Source organism: Dasypus novemcinctus, chromosome 1 (assembly GCF_030445035.2).
Source record: "Dasypus novemcinctus isolate mDasNov1 chromosome 1, mDasNov1.1.hap2, whole genome shotgun sequence".
Taxonomy (NCBI): domain Eukaryota; kingdom Metazoa; phylum Chordata; class Mammalia; order Cingulata; family Dasypodidae; genus Dasypus; species Dasypus novemcinctus.
This window is the reverse complement of record NC_080673.1, coordinates 92,059,051-92,079,603: the sequence shown is the minus strand read 5'-3', so window position 1 is coordinate 92,079,603 and position 20,553 is coordinate 92,059,051. Positions and strand designations below refer to the sequence as shown.

General features: G+C 38.9%; 1 protein-coding gene across 7 annotated transcripts in view; it reads right to left on the bottom strand.

Annotated features, from left to right (window-relative positions):
* Positions 1–20,553, bottom strand: part of LEF1 (lymphoid enhancer binding factor 1) — a 138,349-nt gene that overhangs the window by 17,922 nt on the left and 99,874 nt on the right. For 2 of the 7 annotated variants that reach the window (XM_004476190.5, XM_004476193.4), the window contains exons 5-11: positions 17,363–17,453; positions 15,219–15,302; positions 13,039–13,161; positions 11,861–12,023; positions 6,250–6,357; positions 1,324–1,372; positions 636–676 (exon numbers count right to left, since the gene is read on the bottom strand). In XM_004476190.5, coding sequence (XP_004476247.1) covers positions 642–676; positions 1,324–1,372; positions 6,250–6,357; positions 11,861–12,023; positions 13,039–13,161; positions 15,219–15,302; positions 17,363–17,453 — 653 coding nt within the window. In that variant the 3' untranslated portion in view covers positions 636–641. The other 5 variants (XM_012518688.3, XM_012518689.4, XM_058294349.2 and 2 more) reach the window with 4 other exon arrangements.

Sequence of the window (20,553 nt, the reverse complement as noted above, 5' to 3'; positions counted from 1 at the left end):
AAAAGAAATAAAGTGTGTATTATATAGAAATACTAGTATGAGATCTAGCGATGGCTATCAGTAAAGAAGATACTTGCCTTGACAGCAGAATTTTCAGTTAATCACATAAAGTGCCCATGCCATATTATAAAATAATAATAGAAAATAATAGAAAGCACATCTATCTTTCTCACTAGGAACAAATAAATTACCTTTTATGTGCCATATACATTTTCTCAGTTGAGAAAAAGTCTTGACAGAACAATAACAGAGTCCTGGGCTAGACTGGTGCTTCCCAACTCCCCTTGGTTTGCTGAGTAAGGTGGCATTTTGCTTGCTGCTGGTTTTTGGGGTTTTTATTTTAAGCTGACAGATTTGTCACTTGTCAGTACAGAATGGTTGAGAAGAAAGGTTTAGGAGAAAGGGAATGGAGGAGAATAAAAGGGAAAGGGGGAAGAAGAGAAAAAATAAAAGCATGGTCTACTGCAAGTATATAGCCGGTATAAAAACCATCAAATTGTTAAAAACACAAATTTGACTTTGGGGCATTTTCCTCTTTAAAGGGCACTGTTGAATAAAATCAATGTGACCAAAAAGATTCACAAGCATCTCTTTTTATAACTAATGTCAGCAGTAGGACCAGAGAGTCATCTTACCATGTTTCAGATGTAGGCAGCTGTCATTCTTGGACCTGTACCTGCAGAAAATTGTGTCTTTAACAAACTTTGATTGAAGAGGTTTTTGTACATTCCAAATACGTAGTAGCTACAACATCATGAGGACTCGTTTGCTTTACTTTTTGTGGTTCTTATACCAGCCATTTTTATTTGTGAAGTACAAGTTGTGGTCTTATTTTTAATGAAAGAAAAAAGGAAAATAAATAGGACCTCACTGATGCGTTGAACTGATGCACAAGAAAGATAAACCCTATTAATCATGTTTTATAGTTAACAACAATCAAAGCCACAGAAAACATTCTCACAAATATTGTACAATCATCACAAAAACTGTATTTTTAAAGAACTAGGCAAAGAGAAATAAAGCAGAAATATTAAAGTAAAGAGAACACAGACAACAGAAGTGGAAAAAAAAAAAATCAACCACAGTTAACCAGGATTCCAGGTGGCAAGGTTTCGGATAGAAGCTTTTAGATGTACCTTCACACAGTCACATTTAAAAGAAAGGTTTTTTAAAAATTTTTAAAGAATTTCAGGAAGAAAAGCAGAGTTAAAGAATCACAAGTTTTTGTGAAAGATTACAGTAGTGTATAGAAAGATGGCAGACCATTTTAAAAGGTATTTGTCAGAAGCATGAAAATTGACTGGAAATTCACACAGTGCCTACCTGATGTGGATTCCTGTAGTTTCTCTCTCTTCCTCTTCTTCTTCTTACCCTGGAAGAAGACAGGCATAATGTCATGTCATGGAGTGAGACTTGAACACATGGATGAAAGGAAGTACAGGTAGGTGGTCAACACAGAGATAAAATGGCTCATTCTCTCTTTGACTCTGTCTCTCTCTCTCCTCGTCATCTCTATCTAGAAACCCAGAGTTGGGGAGCCAGGGAAAGGGAGAAAATAGTCTTATCCCTTTTTGACTTTTGTCTCTATAGCTCCATGCCATGTTTAACATCATCAGCACTGATACTGCCAGTGGCCACACCCATGTAAAGGTAGATAACGCTGTCCCACCGGACGCACCTTCAAGGAAAGCCTGCTTAATGAGGTATTCCCTTCATTATCCACCGTACTTAAAACGCAGTGAATTCACCACATTCATGGGGACAGCAGTGTTACTGAAGACCTGTGGTCGATGGCACAGCAAGGTACAACCAGGAACAGAGGTGGGGGTTAAGATAGCATTGAGGAAACTAAAGATAATTTTAAAGGCTTATTTCCTGCAATTAAAGACCTTGCTTCCTAAGACAGTCACAATAACATGGATACATGTAAATTTTTTTTTTTAGGAGGTACTGGGGATTGAACCCAGGATCTTGTACGGGAAGTAGGCACTCAACCATTGAGCTACATCTGCTCCCCAATGAGAGTTGTTTTTTTTAAAAGATTTATTATTTTATATTTCTTTTTCTCCTCCCTCATTGTCTGCTCTGTGTCCATTCGCTGTGTGTTCTTCTATGTCCGCTTGCATTCTTGTCAGGCGGCACCGGGAATCTCTGTCTCTTTTTGTTGAGTCATCTTGCTGCGTCAGCTCTCCATGTGTGCTGTGCCACTCCTGGATGGTTTGCACTTCTGTCACACAGAGCGTGCTCCTTGCGCATTGGGTACCCCTATGCAGGGGACACCCCTGTGAGGCACGGCACTCCTCATGCATGACAGCTTTGTGTGTGGGCCATCTCACCACACTGAACCCTGGACCTCCTATATGGTAGGCGGACGCTCTATCAGTTGAGCCACATCCGCTTCCTGAGCGTTGGTTTTTTGTTTGCTTTGTTTTTAGGAGGTACAGGAGATAGAACCTGGGACCTCAGCTATGGGAGGCAGGTGCTCAACCATCTGAGCTACATATGCTCCCCAACATGCAATTTTAAATATATTTCAAAATCATCTCAACAGCAAATTTAAACATTTAGATTGTATTTATAGTGGTCTAATTTAGCATTTTTCTTCATAATTAGTTTCCCCTCAAGAATGAAATTTGATAGGGCACAGCCACAGTTCACCTATGAATACTAAACGACCAACCTGGATTAGATGAGATTTTCAAATAATTGTAACAGAATGCATACATAATAGAACACATCCAATATCTTTAAGTCTGCTGTAGTAAACACATTTGCAAATAACAAAAAATAAAACTATGAGACCATTTTGAATATATAAAAGCATATATATTTATGCACCTCAAGGTATTTTTTAATCGGGTCACAGAACCATTGAGACTTTGCAGTTTTAAAAAGTTGACTGAAACTACCTTCACAAATACTTAGGCAAACAGCAGATGTCACTGACCCTGGGAAATAGCATATCCAAAAAAATGAAGTCTTTAAGATTATTTAAAAGTACTTTGGGGTGGGGGGCAGGCAGAGGAAGAGCATGAGTCTCACAGCCATCCACTCTCTTCCTTTGAAATGGAATTAGTGTTTTTCAGAAAGCGCTAAGAGGAGGTTTCATGTGTCTGTAACCTTCTTTTTTACTTTCTCCTCCTAACTCCCAACTGCCTTTTGACAATTGTCTCAAATGTCATCTCTTCCAGGAAACTACGTCTCTGCCCAAACCCCAAGGCCAGAGCTGGGCTTGTCCTCCATGCTCACCCCAACCCTGAGCTCAGCACCCGCACATAAGTCCTCACAGCTGCTGCACTGGCCTGTCTCTGAGCCTCTCCCCCTGGCTGTCAGCTGGTAAGAGTGCACTCTGGGTCTCTTAGCACCATGTCCCTGCCACTGAGCACATGCCTAAAACATGGAAGGCACACAACGACTGCCTGTGGCACGGTCATATAACTCTATTGCCTTTGTGAAATAACCTGTTTATATTTTTTATATAAACCAGTGTTTCAAAACCTGTATTTACGATATACAAAAAGACTAAAGTAGTTTGGATGTAGTAATTATCAACTTATACAAAAAACAAAATTTATATGTGGTACATGTAAAAGGTTTTTTATGAAAATTATTTATAATACATCATACTGGGAAGCTTAAAGTACTAAATTTAAAAGCACTAACAATGCAAATATTTGTCTGATCTCACCCAAGAAAACATGTGCATTGTTGACTTATGAAAATGTCATTTATTAAAATTGTAAAATCTATGATGTCATAGAATAGGGCTTTTTAAATATTAAATCTTTGAGATAAATACTCAATATGATTTCAGTGGAGATCAGAATAGCATTCTGACATGACATGCCTTGTTTTTATTTTGTTTAAACTCTATTCCAGGACTGTTATTTTAAGAATATCATCTTCAACGAAATGTGTTACCACTTGATTGACTTCTGTTTGGCATAATTATGGAGGTAGTAATTAATAGGCTTATTTTGAGTACTATAAAAATGGTAGGCAACAAAGCTGGGCTTTCTCTTCATACAAGGGTTTCCCTAAAATCAAGCTATGCAGAACTATTTCCTTGAAAAATTGTGCAGGGGAAAATATAAGTAAACCACATTACACTGGCTCTCTTTAAAACTGCTCATCTCTCTACATGGAGAGAATGAGACAGAGAAAGAGTGAAAGAGGGAGAGAATATATATATGTGTCTTTTAAATCTTTTTAAAAGTTAAAATTCATTCCTTTACCTAAAGATCAGGAACAGAAACTTAACTCAAAGACATGCAACAAGCACTGTCCACTCTGTATGCATCCACAGCACAGCAAAGCTCTTGCATGGGTCAAAGATGGAAGGGCAGCTCTTCCCTTTTAGCAAACCACATCCCAAAGAGACATCAGGATTAGAAGAGGACACTTTTGAAACCCTTTGGGTGGAAAACTGATCTTCCCACTTGGAGGGCATCGTGAAGGCAGATGGTAATTATTGCCTGGAGGACATCAGCCCAATTTGGGGAGCAATTCTTCAACTAAAGCAGTCGTCTTAAGAAGGCACTGGAAGACTAGCTAATCCACTCAGGAATGGAAACTGCATAGATTTCCAAGTCAGGCAGAGCTGGGTGTAAATCTCAGCTCACCCACCTACTACATGGCCTCAGACAAATTACTAAACTTCCCTGGTTCACAATTTCCTCACCTGTATACGACGGGATAATGCTATTTATGTGTTGTAAGGATCAGAAAATAGCACATCATGCCTGACCTCAGCATCTGGAAGAACTATAGAAACAAAAGCTCAGCAGCGGTGACCAAGCTGTTCATTTTATGTAATGGAACAGCAGAACTCTTACTTCCTCTATCATGGTTGTAGTCAATGGTTAAGCTAGAAATCCTGACGAGTAAAGTGACTTTTCCTTCAGCGCATGTTACAGGGAACAGGGTGTGCAGCCCGTTCTCAGAATTAAGTTTAGATGTGTGCTCAGAGAGTTTCGATGTCTTACGTATGAGACATGTAACCTAAACATGCAGACTTACCAGCTCTCATGGGATTTAAGCCCCACAGTAGTGTCAGCACCAGTGGGCTCACATTATATTTTATACTGATTAATGGCTTCCCTTCTGCCCTTCCTTAATGGAGAAGTTCCACTTATATTAAGACTTTCCTTGCTGGCATGTCTAAATGCTAATCTCACGTGGAACATGAGAATGACCTTCAAAATGCTTGTTTTAAGAGCTTAAATAGTCTGATAAAGCTTCAAATGTATCACTTATAATAACTTTCTCAGAAATATTCTTTGCTATGTTAGCAACATGCTCAACCTCTATACTAACAAAAGAACTGTCAAATTAAAATGAGGTATTTCTTGCTAATAAAACAAGCACAACTTAAAAATATGATAATTTCTTCTCCATTGAGTAAAATACATAGTGGATGCGAGGGTACATTAATATTATTTTTACTCAGTTCTGATTAGTCTGTGGAAAAACACTTAAATTGTAAAACAATACAATCCTTGTAAAAAGCAATTTGACAATATGTATCAAGAGCTTTAAAGTATTTATGGCCTTTAATTCGACTATTCCACTATTGTTTATCTATCTTACAGAAATAATAGTCCTAAATACAGGAAAAAGCTGTTATGTACAGATATGTTCACTGCAGGATTATTTACAATTGTGAACAAACAGAAAGCAACTTAAGTGTCTAAAAGCAGGAAAAAAATGGTTTAGTAAATTGGGAGCATACAATGTTGTACAGCCATCAGAATCGATATTTACAATGTACCGTAACATGGCATATATATATGTTTGTTACATATAATAAAAGCATGACCCAGAAGCATATACACATATGCAAGCACATATATTTATATCCAAGAAAAAATTAAAACAGATACATAGAAAAAATACTAGAATGAAATCTATCTAGGTATTACCAATTGTTTTATATGGTGTGATTACGGGCTTTGCTTTTCTAAATGATCTTTTTCACCAATATTTTTAATGGTAAGGTTTTACCTTTTTGATTAAAAAAGCCTTATTTTGAAAAAGAATGCATTAGCACCTATACCCAAACCTAAATAATTATAATAGCTCGAAGTTTTTATAATGTAATATAGCCACAAAATAATTACAAAATAACATCCAAAAATAGGAGACAATGCCAGCATTATACACACCCTAAAACACAATTCCTTTCCAAAATCAAAAGGGAAAGAGAATGAGTGAAAGTGGAGAGAGCTTTCATATACAGAAAGGGCTTACATAATTGTCTCTTGCAGACCAGCCAGGATAAAGCTGCATATGTAGCTGTCTTTCCTTCCGTGCTAATTCATAATATTTTGCCTGCTCTTCACGGGAGAGGGCATGCCACTGAAAACAAAAGGGGGGAGGAAAGGGGTAAAAAAATCAAACAAAAGCAAGCAATATAGCAATACCATTATATATTTCATGTTCCAAACATTGAAAAATGAAAATATTAAGCATTTAAACTTTTATTTTAAAATGGCAAAAGCTCAAGTGCTGTAGAATTCCATTTGCAGCCTGGTGCAACAGTGAGAGTTAAACTTTGATTTCTTTATCATCTTCTCCAACATCAAGTGAAACACATCCAAGTCAATGAGAGCATCCAAAGGAAAATTATTTCTGACACTCACCCTTGCTCTTTTCCAATATAAATTAAAAAGAAACTTAACTGGTGAACCTCAACACCAACTTAGTCCCTTTTTCCTAGTTTGTAGCACATTCTGATATCTGAGCCCATGTACCATTTATTTATGCAAAATGTGATAATTTCCAGATGTCCTTTTCACATAGATATACCCTCTCCTCACATGGACACTTTCTCATTCAGCCATATGAGGAGTCTGAAACATTAAAAATAATGAACTTGCAACATATGATCCTGTCAGTGGAGCAAAACATCAAAGTCAGTCTGTCTCCTCAGCATCTCCTCATACTTCTATAAACACTAAATGTCTACAGGGAAATACTGAAAACACCGAACAATTACACAAGCACATTTCATAACTGGTTTTTACCTTCTTTCTGTCAGAAAGCAAGGAGACTTATCTATGTTTATTTTGCCATCTAAAATTTGAAATTTTAATATCTAATTAGGATAAAGTAGCTGATATCCTTCAAACTTTCCATTTCCTTTTTATATAACATATACTTACATATCATATGTAGCAAAACAGCTTATGTAGAGACGAGGTCTCTTTTGGATTCTAGGAGGCTTCCATTTGCATACTGCTCTACATAATTTTGCACACGACTTACCACAGATCCCAGGAGACAGTTTCCAAGTATTTTCCCTACTGCCCAAATACCAGGATCTATCAATAGAAAACATCCAGGGAGAACTCACTGGGCGTTGGAGACCCACTGACTGTGAAGTGGAGGCAGCAGCTGCAGGAGCAGGAGAGGCTCTTTCCAGCCAGTGGTGGAGACCCAACTCGTCCTCTACTTACCCCACATGCTGCTCTCCCCTGCTCTCCTCCAGCTCTAGGGTGTGGAGTTTCCCTTTACTTTCTTCCCATTCAAGGCTGGATGATCTTTTCTCATTCATGGCCTCTCTACATATGGATTTCAATTTACCTGCTCTTGTTTTAATAAGTGATAGGAAAATAAAGAAAAGTGTGGGAGGCTGGGGAAGGAGAGAAGGAAACTAAAGAAAGAGAATAAAAATCTCATAGAACCAGCTATATCTGCATCCTCATCAACTTGGCCTCAGCCACTAATATATAGCTGAGAAGCTTTCCTCAAGAAACCAGAAACACCTGCTGCTCTTGGATAGCAAAGCAGGAGCCTGTTCTCAAAAAAAAGCACTAAAGCAACTTCCTGCGTTTCCCATCCTCCCACCGCAGCCTCGGAGCAGACAGAGTGGTGCCCACAGGCAGGGTGGTGGATTCCATTCCCGTTCAATGCCCCTAAATAAACAGAGTCTCTGTGTCGGGTAGGGCACATAGCACTTTTATTGCTTTAGAAGTACAAGAGTGTAAAGTTAAAAAAGCATGCCGCAGAGCAGGGCATGCCCTGAGCTAAGTGAAATCAGGTAATATGCTTTTGTTAAAAATAAATTGAGGGAAAAAAGTTCCCCTGGATGTAATTCTTTGTACTAGCAGAGTAAACACTATTAGACAAACTGAACCTGAGGACAAGGCATGTCTGGGGCAATAGTGGAAGTTTAAACTGGGCAGGAAAGTCCTACTGCTTCTCTTAACTGACAGCTTTTCTAGATGAGACAACTGACCCAGTACCAGAGATATTTAGAAAGGAATAAAAACAAACTGTATACAATAGAAAAGATCACCCCTGATTTTTTTTGTTTTTTAAAGACTATACTTAGGATTAACATAGCTCTGGAGCTAAGGAAAGTCATTGGCAAGAGGCAAAGTGTTACCAAAAAGGGGGAAAAAATACCAAAAAGAAAAAAAGACAAGAAAAGATAGAAATCTCACCTTTTTAATTTGCTTGTTCATTTACATGACAAGTAATATCCCCCTATATGCACCTTATCTTACTGCAATGTATTGGTAGAATTTTATATAATTTATGTCAGCTTTATAACTTGCTGAGAAAACCTGGAATCTCAAATAAAACTTTTCGTATGCAGGTTGTGTCTGGCTTCTACCCAAACAATCAGGAATTTTTCAGTTAAAGCAAAAAAATTAGGTTGACAAAAAACCCTCACTACCAAACTTATCAAATGCAATGAGAAAAAGCAGGCACAAACTAAAAGATTTATTTCTATTTTGAAGTGCATTTAGTTCCTTTATATGTTTGTAAATATATAATGTTTTGCTGGTTTATTTTAATTTTATGGTGGTAACAAGAAATTTGCCATTTTAGCCATTTTTTAAGAGTACTAACTCAGTGGCACAAATAGCACTTGCAATGCTGTGCTACCAACATTAGCATCCCATATAATGTTTTTCTTTTTAAGTTTTTTTAATCGCCCTACCCCTTATAGCTTTTTGTGTGCTGTCTGCTCTCTGTGTCCATGTCTGTACGTTCTTCTGTGTCTGTAATTATTTAATTTCCCCTCCCCCCTTGCAGCTTGCTTGCTGTCTGCTATGTGTCCATTCACTGCGCGCTCTTCTGTGTTTTTGCTTGTCTCCCTTTTTTGTTGTGTCACCTTGCTGAGTCAGCTCTCCACGGTGCCTGAGGGCAAGCCTGCCTTCACAAGGAGGCCCCAGGATGGGAGCCCAACTGACTGAGCCACAGTCGCTTCCCCATGTAATGGGTTTTGATATACAGAGTATTTCTAAATGCACAAAATATACTTACAAATAAGAGATCACTTAGACTAGAAGAGTAGGTAAAATGATGGTACCTAAATTTTGCTTTAAAAACAAAATAAAGTCAGCACAGACTAGAAAGATGGTCTTTCTTTCAGGAATTTTCGGAACCATAACTGACCAAAAGCCCCTTTCTATCTCTTTTGCTTAAGAGTTAAGTTTTTAAAAACTCAAATTTTATTGGCAAGGTTTCACCAAGTTGTACAGTTTAATTTGAAAATCTTTAGCTCTAAGATTTAAAAATTCTGAAAATAAACCTCTGATCATTCATTCATTCATTCATTTAAGGCTTTCCTTTAATAGCCTAGGAAGTCTGAAAAGAAAAAGTCTATTTTAAAATAATGTGTTATTTATAATATGAATTAAGAAGAAAAATTTGATTAATTCCATTATGAATGAACAATTTTATTTTAGAAAGTAAAAATGAATAAAAGCCAAAAGATAAAATGTTCCAGGATGGGTTTGAAATCTACCTTTAAGAACTCTAATTATCCCAATGTAAAACCTCATGATTTTAAAGGAGGAACTTTAAAGAACTAGCAAGAACTGTCCCACCAGAGAGGAGTTATGAAAGGATAGAAAACCTGATCTTAATCAAAGATCTCAGAGCCCTATAAATAGAAACAGGTGTTTAAATCAAAGACAGACAGAGACCCCAAATGAGAACCATTCTTTAGGACACATGCTCTCTGATCTGGGGATTGTTAAGGGAGCAGAGAAAGGAGAAATTATTGGAAACGTGCATTAAAAATAGGAAGTGTGTTTCTATATCATATCCTCATTTACTCTCTGGAGCAGGAAAATAATTCCCACTGGAGGATGACAGGTCTTCAACACACACACAAGAACAGAAAAGAGAAGAAGCCAGGAGTCTTACGCAAGCTGTAATAAAAAATGTCAACCCTCTTTTACTCTGATTTCTTCTGTTAAAGGGTCAGGGAAAATGATCATCAGTCTTTAAGCTTTCAAGGAGGTGTTCTTCAAAGATGATGGTAATCACTAATCTGCTAGGATCTGGCTTGGAAAATCACTGTAATTATTGTCATTAAGTGTTTAAGAATCCACAGGGAGATAAGGCACTGTACACAGGACACCAAAAAAAAAACAAAAAAACTCACAAAACTATAATCTACCACTGCACCCTATCTCTGCAGCCCTGGCATCTTGCAGATTGGAAATAGCTGCATTTTAGGCTCTCCAACAGGAATCGATAAAGCCAGAAGACCTGCTTTACTCCTTGTCTACGAAGACAGGCAATCTCCAGAATATTCACTCACAAATGCTCAACTTTATTAGGTTTCTAACAAGCATGGTAAAAATGATCTTCATCAACAGCTAAGGCATGATTCCATAAGTCTCATAAAGATTGTTAGACCCTCCTGACCTTTATGCTCATCTGCAAATTATGAGCAAATAAAAAACAAATGCAAAAGGTCCTAATTTTTCAAGTTACCGCACATACATGGAAAGCATCAATAAACTAAGATGAAGTGTTTCTGAAATTATAAAGTAATTCTATGAAAGTGTAATTTGAATTTTAAGAACTGTCTTCCCCCCACCCCACTGCTCTTTAGAGACCTAACTCAATCCTGAGAAAAGTACCTGAAAAGGCTAACTACCCTTCTGGCTGGTGACGGATCAAGAAATCTTAAAGGTGACTTTCCTAGTAGCAGCCCAGTGCCTGGTACATTGTAGGTGCTCAGAAAAATATCTCAGCAAGGGTGAAAGAATAAATAAAAAGTAAAGGAGCAATCCAGAAACTGGGCACATGGACGCTTGAAGCGATGCTTTCTACAATAAAGACTTGTCCAGCCTATGTATGTTCTTTCATTTGAAGTTTCAAGGTAAGACAGAGGTGCTTCTGTCCTGGAGGGAGAGGCCACCTCTGTTTTCCAGGGTTCATTCAGAAGCACTGCCTTTCTGTAGCTCCCTAAATGGGCTTAGTGCTTTCCAGCTTCAGGCTGCACACTCATGCTGTTTCATCTGGGTAGAGTCCACCTCTTCCCGACTGATCACTTGATTAACATGTACTCATCTCTCGGGTCTCAGCTTAAATATAATTTTGTTAGCAAGGCCTTCTATCATCTCCAAGTCTAAATTATGCTCTTCCTGTTATCCTGTTATTCTTTCTCATAGAATCTTTACTCTTGACAGTCACAGTGTTTATCCCAATTTTAAATATTTGTATCCAGTCACTAAACATTAAGGTACACAAAGGGCAAGGACCATATCTGTTTTATTCAGCAATTATAACCTAATATCTAGGTAATGTTGGCACAAAAGAGACACTCAATAAATATTTGTTTAAAGAATGGTAATAGTAAAAACAGTTATCATTTACAGGAAGTTCCCTGTGTGGCAAGTACCAGCTAAATTGCTTACAATGCATTACATCATTTAATCCTCCTAAAGGTTATCACCGTGATACCTTGTGCCCTTTGTTACTTCCTGAAGTGCCTAGCAGTTATATAAATATATTCAGTGACCAACTGGTATGTAACTAAATTTGGGCAGATTTTAATGAAGCAGCTCCATGGTTACCATAAACATTGATATACCATCCCAATACTTACCCTTCTGCCTAGAATCTGGTTGATAGCTGCACTTTCTTTTAGAGTGCACTCAGCTACGACATTCGCTCTCATTTCTTTCATGTATAACATAAAAGCATTCAGAGGTTTCTTAATGTGAGGTCTTTTTGGCTCCTGTTCCTTTCTCTGTTCATGCTGAGGCTTCCTAAAAGGTGGTTATGGCAGTGGAGGAGAGAAGCAGAACATCTGTTTACATCACTACAACTCAGCAGAAGACAATGCTTTGGGCTCACTACAAGCTCCCAGAACACCATCAACTTAAAGAATGATTAGTTCATTTGATGAAACACTGAGGTGCAAACAACCCAACCAACAGGGCATCTTGTTTACTCACTGACTCTTTGTGAACAAGAAAGAATCCATTGGTTTGAGAAATTTTACCTAAAGCTATAGAAGTGTTTCATACAACATGGAAACAGATCTGAGTTTGTGAAGATGCTCCATCTAGGGTCCTGAGGCCTAGTTCTTCGGTCATCTCAGAAGTTGAACATACAATCCAGGTGACTGTTCCATTAGCAGAACAGAGGTTTCTAACTTTTGGGGGTCAAGGACCCCTTTGAAAAAGCTTAGACCTACCTAAACAAAGGCATATTGGCTTTGCACACATTTGCGGGGCTTTTTGGACAATCCCGTGCTGCCTGCCACCCCTCACCTTGTGTCCCAGTTCACAAACCTTAAATTAAGAAGCTCAACTACTAATGTTATTAGTGCAAATTAGTGCCGCTGTTAATGCCCTGTGAGAACCCAGGCCCAACAGCGAGTCCTGGGCTTTCCTGGCTCCTTTTACACCCTCTTCCACCAAATTCTGTGCTTTGGAAGCCTCAAACCAGGGTAACTGCATTTTCAGAAGGCAATGCATTAAACCCTCCAATCTACTTCACTAGGTTCTCTCTAACAACCTGAACCAAATTAAAACCTTGTGATAAATGGCTAAACAGCTCCAAACTATTCAGTGCCTAAACTCGGAGGATTCCTCCGTAGTGGTGAGGTTCCCTTTGCCTTTCTAATCTCAGAATCACAGTGAAAATCGAGCTGCCCAATATCCTCAGGGACGGCACTTCCAGTGCACAGCCAGCCCCAGTTTTCATAATAAAAGGGGGGAGGAGGGGCAGGCTCAACAGTAGGGAGGAAAAACCGGTCTGAATCCCCAGCATACTCACACGTGCATTAGGTCCCCGTCAGGGTGGGGGTGTTCCTGTTTGACCTGAGGCGTTACGATAGCGGGGTGAGGGATGCCAGTGGTGTGGGGGCCGGGAGGACCAGGAATCATGTGATGGGAAAACCTGAAGGAATGACAGAGAAGAGAACGGTATGTGCTAGTGGCTGTTGTAGCAAAACCAGGATGGAATTCTGAAACAACTGACTAGCTGCTAATGGGTAAGAGTGAAAACACATCTCTTTATATACAAGACTACTGACCATAAATCATAATGGGCTGATAATTATTTTTTTTACTTTTGTAATTAGGTGGAAAATATTTATAATTATGCCCTGTATAACAGGATTTTTCTCAAGCTAGTAGCAGAATCTGGCATTTTCCCTGGGAAGGCTCTAAGCCATTGAAGAACTAAAAAAAAAAGTGATTCACAAATGAATGTTTCAATAAGAGCAATTATTGGAAATATCACACTTCATCAAGAGTTAGCTTCTTATATGATTTTTAATAGGAAGCTAAAGATACACATTTTAAAATCTCCGCCTACATTTATGAACAAACCATCACATTAAGAGTTTTCTCATTTTGTTGATTTCTTCACTAATATTAGGAAGAAACAGCTGAGAAAATAGAGGACAGGAAGATTTTTTTCAATCCCTTATTTAATAAAGTTTCCATTAACACCAACCAAAATAATTTTCTCTACAGAAAGAAAGCCTTATGGCAAACTGATAACTGAATTAATTAAAGTGAAGGATACCATTCTCCATCAAGGTAAAAAGTGGACATACTGAAGGCAACTATTGTTTGCCGGGTGTTCTTGTAGAGCAAAAAAGTAGTCTTAAGCTATCTGCCACCAGCCAACACAAAGGAGGGAAACTGCCATGCAAGAAAAATAAAATAAAAACAGTACGTTCAACAAGCGCTCTAAATAAATTTGGATATGCTTTAGAAAGTTTTCCTTTTCAAACTGTTGTTTTAAAGTAAACAGTTAATTCAATTCAATAAGAACACAATTCTCAGTCTTTCACCACAGCCCACACAATTAATTCTTTCAGCTGGGAAGGATGCTGCTCAAAAATGCAGTATTTCTGAAACAAATATTTTTAAATTAAGGAGGCATGGTAAAACTACAATTATTTGACCAAATAATGATGCTTTGGTAAATGTACTGTTTGCAAAAATACATGATGTTGGTTATTTGCCTATGAGAAAATCCGGTTATCAGATAGTTCTTACAGTGTTTAAAATAACTGTAAAAAGTACATTTAGGGAGAAGGATTTTAATTTCAGTCTCCTTTCCCCAGTTAGGTTTACAATTGACTAGACAAACTATATATACACACACATATGTACACATATATATTTAAAAGCTATAATTCACCCTGGAAACTGGGAATTTCATACCTATATAAAAAGCAAAGAGGCACAACCAGTTAACCCAACAGTTTGACTTCTGGCACAATAATGCTAGCTCCTTTGAAAAAGCCACATTGAACACACAAATGATACACCACGAATGTGTGTGCACATCAAGCACAGGGCACAGAAGCCATCCTTTCCAGAAGCAAAAGCGTTGCACAGCGCAGCCTCGAGGTGTGGCAGGGCCGGCCGCCCAGAGCTTCGCTCGCACTACTATGTCCACACAGGGCCTGATTCACACACTAGGACGTTCGCCCCAGATGGCTGACAGCTTGTAAGCACTGTTCTTTCTCTTCTAACAGCCTTGGTCCAGGAAGGGTCTAGAAGATCTGGGCATTTCCAAACACTGTCATATTAAACTGGTACAACTTTCCCCAAAGGAAGCAGGTTACAGAACTCAGACCAAACCAGTCTCAGCCCACCCCAGCACCTTGTAAATCAAACAAGCTCTTAGAATGTCTACTTTGGGGGCATGCCACGACCCACAGCCAGATGGCACTGAATTCTTTTGGGGGCAATGTTTCCGGATATAGGTAAGTTGCTTCGCTGTTGGGTGTGGCTGGTCCTGTGGGGCACAGTGAAGGGCTCCCATCCAGGAATCTCTAGGACATCTAGTGTGGGAGCCAGGCACACTGCACAGACAGACATGGGGTTGAGGTATGGACCCTCCTAGCCGACCCAGAGGCAAGCAGAGGTGCACAGGATGCAAGCGCAAGAAAGAGCAACTTGTCCTCCAGTGCCCCGGGTTCCACCTCTACCTACCTGGACATGGAAGTGTCGACTGACAGTGAGGATGGGTAGGGTTGCCTGAATCCACCCGTGATGGGATATACAGGCTGACCTTGCCTGAGGTCACAGAAGAAAGGAACCCATCAATGAGAGAACATGACTTACCAACCAGCAATAAGAATGTTATGAGGGGAAAAGAGGGAGGCATTCATACAGAATCTTACCAGAGTATTACAGACCACAGAACTTCTTCAGTTATATAACCGTTTCCCTTCCTTACCCTCAACCCAATCAAAGCAGCATTTGCCTTAAAGAAATCCCTCCCTCCTCAACCTTAAAAATAAATCAGTCCATGTATTTTTTGTCTTCTATCTCTACCCCTTTCCAAACCCTGTTAATGTCTACCACAATGCTTCAAACAAAGTAGGCGCTTTATAAATGCTCAGTGAATATAATCAGGAAATACTCCTTTCAGAGGAGAACTTAGTAAATTATCAGAATCTTTAAGAATTTCAGGGAAAGGAAAAATAGAAGAAATGAAAATTTATATTAACAACGAAGTGAACTCTTTTTTTTTTAAGGAGGTACTGGGGATTGAACCTGAGACCCCGTACATGCAAAGCAGGCACCCAACGATTGAGCGACACCTGCTCCACAAAATGAACAAATTTTTAAAACACTGCACTGAAAATAAAAATAAATAAAAGACAATTGATTTGACTTATTTTCGCTGCACGCTGAGAATTTCCTCTTTCCCTCTATTCTTTCTACATCTCATATTTTTCGTTTTACATGTCTTTATTTCCAGCTGACACTGATGGAACTCAGCACAGGATTACTGTCCCTAAGTAGCTAAGTTCAGACAGAATAATTGATCTAGGTTTGAAAATGTATGCATAATCAATTAAATTCAAGCAGAATTATTGACTGAGGTGTTGAATGGAGGGAGGGAGGGGGGGAGAGAGAGAGAGAGAGAGAACAAGCTGGAATTTCTCCTTGCTGAAGAAGATGGATAATGTAAGGATGTAAGGGTGGAGAGAGAGATTTGGACAATAATGGGGACTCTGGGGACAGAGAACCAATGCAGAAAGGAGAGAAACATTTGCTCAAGTTGAAACAATGTCTGTCATGGAGCAAAAAGTGGAGGAGGGGTAGAGTGGGAAAGGGATGGAGTGGGAGGAGGGGAAGGTTTGTGCTAATAAAAAACATGATAAAAGTAGGCCTACTATACATTTTCGGGACTTGGAGTTGTCCTGGATGATGCTGTAGGGACAGTTACCGGGCATTGTACATCCTCCCATGGCCCACTGGGTGGAACGTGGTAGTGTGTGGACTATGATGTGGACCATTGACCAGGAGGTGCAGCAGTGTTCTGAGATATATTCACCAAATGCAATGAATGTCTCATGATGATGGAAGAGATTGTTATGGGGGGGGAGTGGGGTGAGGGGTATATGGGGACCTCATATTTTTTGAATGTAATATTAAAATAATAAAGACAAAAAAAAAAAAGTAGATTTTATTTCTTCCCCAAATATATTTCCTTTACCTTTAATTTAAAAATTTAAAGGGCAGCTGTAAGACTTTTTTATTTTAAAGAAATAAAGAATAACAACAAAATAAAGAGCTTTGGCATTTGGAGTACAAAAATAGAAAGTCTAAACATCAGATTTTCATGTCTCTGAACTGAACCTGGTTGCTCACTTTCTTAAAATTTAAAAGATGCTTTTATATTTCTAAATTTCTCTTTAGATAGTTGTCATTTTCCTCACTTGTCCACTTATATGAAAATGTGACATTTAATGTATTTAAAGTTTATGTCTCAAAAATATAATTTGTTCATAAAGAGCTAGAACAGAAAACCAACTGAGCGCTAACTTTGAACAGGCATAGCAAAGGCCCAAAGCCACAAATTGAATCCATAAAACTATAAGGTTCAAAGCAAATTCTACACAGTCATTTTCTATACCCATTAGCAAACTGATTCAATCCATTTCAAAGTCTGTATGTTTTTTAAATCTTTTAAATTGAAATGAAATAATGTTAGCTCCTTGTTTGCTGATACAAAATTTCTTCAACTCTACAAGTTTTACCATTCATGAAGTCAATTTCCATGACTGGAAAGTGAAAGAAGATGTATTCAAATAACTCACTGAAGGTTCCAGGAAGACTCTTACCAGCCTAGAGGTGGGGTAATCTGTCCAACACCACCCGGAGACAGGGGATAAAAGGTGGGGATATCAGGAGCTGGAGGATGTCTGGACATGCCTGTTAAAAAGAACAAAGGAAAAGCATATTGTTTAGAGTCTTAGGACATTTGATCTTAAAAGCAATAAAAAATATTTATTCATAGGATCCATTTAACAGAAATCAGTTTATTAGCTTTTCTCAAGATACCAGCACTTGAGACAGCAGCTTTTAGGACAGTACATCCTGAAGAGCTATTGAAAGAGTAAATATGCTGCTAGTAAAATAGTCACTTAAGTAAATTTTTCAAAATATTTATTTTGCCCTCATTTCACTTTGGTTAAGAAAATGGTTAAGACAATTGTTTTGTGCAACATGCAAAATTGTTTGTGTAAAATATAAAACAATGCCCTTCATAAGTAGACAGGCTGTCATGATGTTGGGGGATTAGGTAAATTTCCACTTTCACATTTTTCATGGGTTCCCTTATGAGCACATAGGTTTGGGACATGTGATACCTCAAAGGATCAAAGATTAATTAGGAATCATCTTTAGCCTCATCGTGGTCACACTTGATATGATTCATTTGGTCTCCTCCACCTCTGCTCCAACTAAGCTCTTCATCAAGTTGAGTCCTCTGGGCTCCAAGGTCAGGCTGTTCTGGGTTAGTTGTATTCCACAGAAAAAAGTGCCACCAGATTGTTTCTTGAGCTGACACTCCTGGAGTACACTGCCCTAAAACTGTAAAACCACCTAAAGGTTATACCTAATCCTAGTTCTGAATGATGCCCCTTTGTTTATACCTTATCTTAGGTGGGGAAAGAAAAGGAGTAGGATAAATGCACAAGCATGTAAAATATTAAAACTTGGATTTAATGTATTAATATTTGGAGGCAAGTGATTCTAAATAGAAGCCACAAAAGTTTCTTTATACAGCTAATCGTGGCTTTAAAAGACCATATATGAACACAGATTCTAAGGTTTAACACCCAGAATATGATGCATTCAGTGGTTATAAAGGTATTGGCTGGTATGTGAAATTAGGTGAACACATGGAAGATGCTCTTGATTTTTTTTTAAAGATTTTATTTTTCTCCCCTTCTCCCCGCCCCCCCCCCCATTGTCTGCTCTCTCGTGTCCATTCGCTGCGTGTTCTTCTGTGTCCACTTGCATTCTCAGCGACACCAAGAATCTGTGTCTCTTTTTGTTGCGTCACCTTGCTGCATCAACTCTCTGTGTGTGCAGCACCACTCCTGGGTGGGCTGCGCTTTTTCGTGCAGGGCAGCTCTCCTTCTGGGGAGTACACCCTATGTGGGGGACACCCCTGCGTGGCATGGCACTCCTTGCACACAACAGCACTGCATGTGGGCCAGCTCATCACACGGGCCAGGAGGCCCTGGGTTCGAACCCTGGACCCTCCATATGGTAGGCAGACACTTTATCAGTTGAGCCACATCCAATTCCCTGAAGACGCTCTTTAAATATTCTACTTTTTTTGCTATTTAAAAGTGCCTCTGGATTTCATTTGGATCTTAAAAAGTATGAGAATGTCTTAAGAAGTGTTGCTTTTAGAATTGGTATTAATTTGATGGTAGAAAAAAACTATTTTTCAACTCTTAGAGAAAGGAGGTAATGAAGAGAAAGGTCTTTAGTCATTCTCCTCTCTCAAAGGAGAGTTTACGTAATAACAGCTCATATATTGCCTCAAATCTATCTCTTTTTCTCTACCAGAAATCCTGATTCTTTTGGTCACAGTGGTTCCCAAATTTCATATCCTGGGAATTTTTCTTGGGTCTAGAAAGGGTCTGGAGGCAGGTGGTGACCCAAATAGAGTCCAAAGAGGTAATTCTTGGCATTTCGGAATCACCTGGCGGCGGGGGGTTGGGGGTGGGGGTGGGGAGGCAGACTCCCAACTTGCTGCATCCTTCACCCCAAGATTCAGAGTCCCCTCACCCCCAAATCTCTGAGGTGGCAGGGAGAAACCAGACTGACTCAGAAACTAACTTTGGAAACTTAGTGGAAATTTGAATACTTTATGATATACATTAGCATGAAAATCATGGTTAGAAGTCATAGACTAAATTATCTAATTTTATCTCTTTATGTTACAGATATGGAAATGAAGGTCTAGAGAGGTTAGGTGACTGTTCGAGTACACAAGAAATGCTTTAGAATTGTAGTTTTTATCACTGGGACACAGAGAGGTAACTCACTTGCAATCACAATATGCATCTTTACACAGATGAATATAAAACCTTGCCTCTCTGCTCTAGACTATATTCTTTTTTTTTTTTTAAGATTTATTTTATTTCTAACCCCTTCCACCCCCCACCCCCCCATTGTCTGCTTTCTGTGTCCATTTGCTGTGTGTTCTTCTGTGTCCACTTGCATTCTTGTCAGTGGCACCGGGAATCTGTGTCTCTTTTGTTGCATCATTTTGCTTCGTCAGCTCTCTGTGTGTGCGGCGCCACTCCTTGGCGGGCTGCATTTTTCGCACAGGGTGGTTCTCCTTGCAGGGTACACTCCTTGCGCGGGGGGCACCCCTGCGAGGCATGGTACTCCTTGCACGCAGAAGCACTGCTCATGGGCCAGCTCACCACATGGGCCAGGAGGCCCAGGGTATTGAACTCTGGACCTCCTATATGGTAGGTGGACACTCTATCAGTTGAGCCATGTCCGCTTCCCTCTAGACCATATTCTAAATGTGCTTAGAACAGAGTATTTGGTAGGAGTGATTCGACAGAATAAAAAAACACAAATTAGATGAATTTGGTTTTTTGTTAAAAGGAGGAAGGAAGGAAATAACATATACTTTGCTTTCTCTGCCAGGTCCTACTTGGAGTATTTAATATGATTTTATCTATTAAAATTCTACTCAAATGTTCCTACCCCACAGAATTTTCTCTTCCTTCTTTAGCTCTCAAAAATCTTTCTCCTTTGAACCTATAAGATTTTATTTGTACATTTATCATGTTTCTTAGGATGTTTTCATTTTGTTTTACAGTTAATTTGTGTAAATTATTTCCTGCATGAGCTTATATACCACTTGGAAAAAAGAGAGCATGTTTTACCAATTTACGTAACAAAGTCTCCTTGTCTACAGAGGAGGCTCTCAGTAAATATTTTTTAATATCTGAACAAACAAACAACATGAAATAAAATAGCATTAAAATTGGCCCAT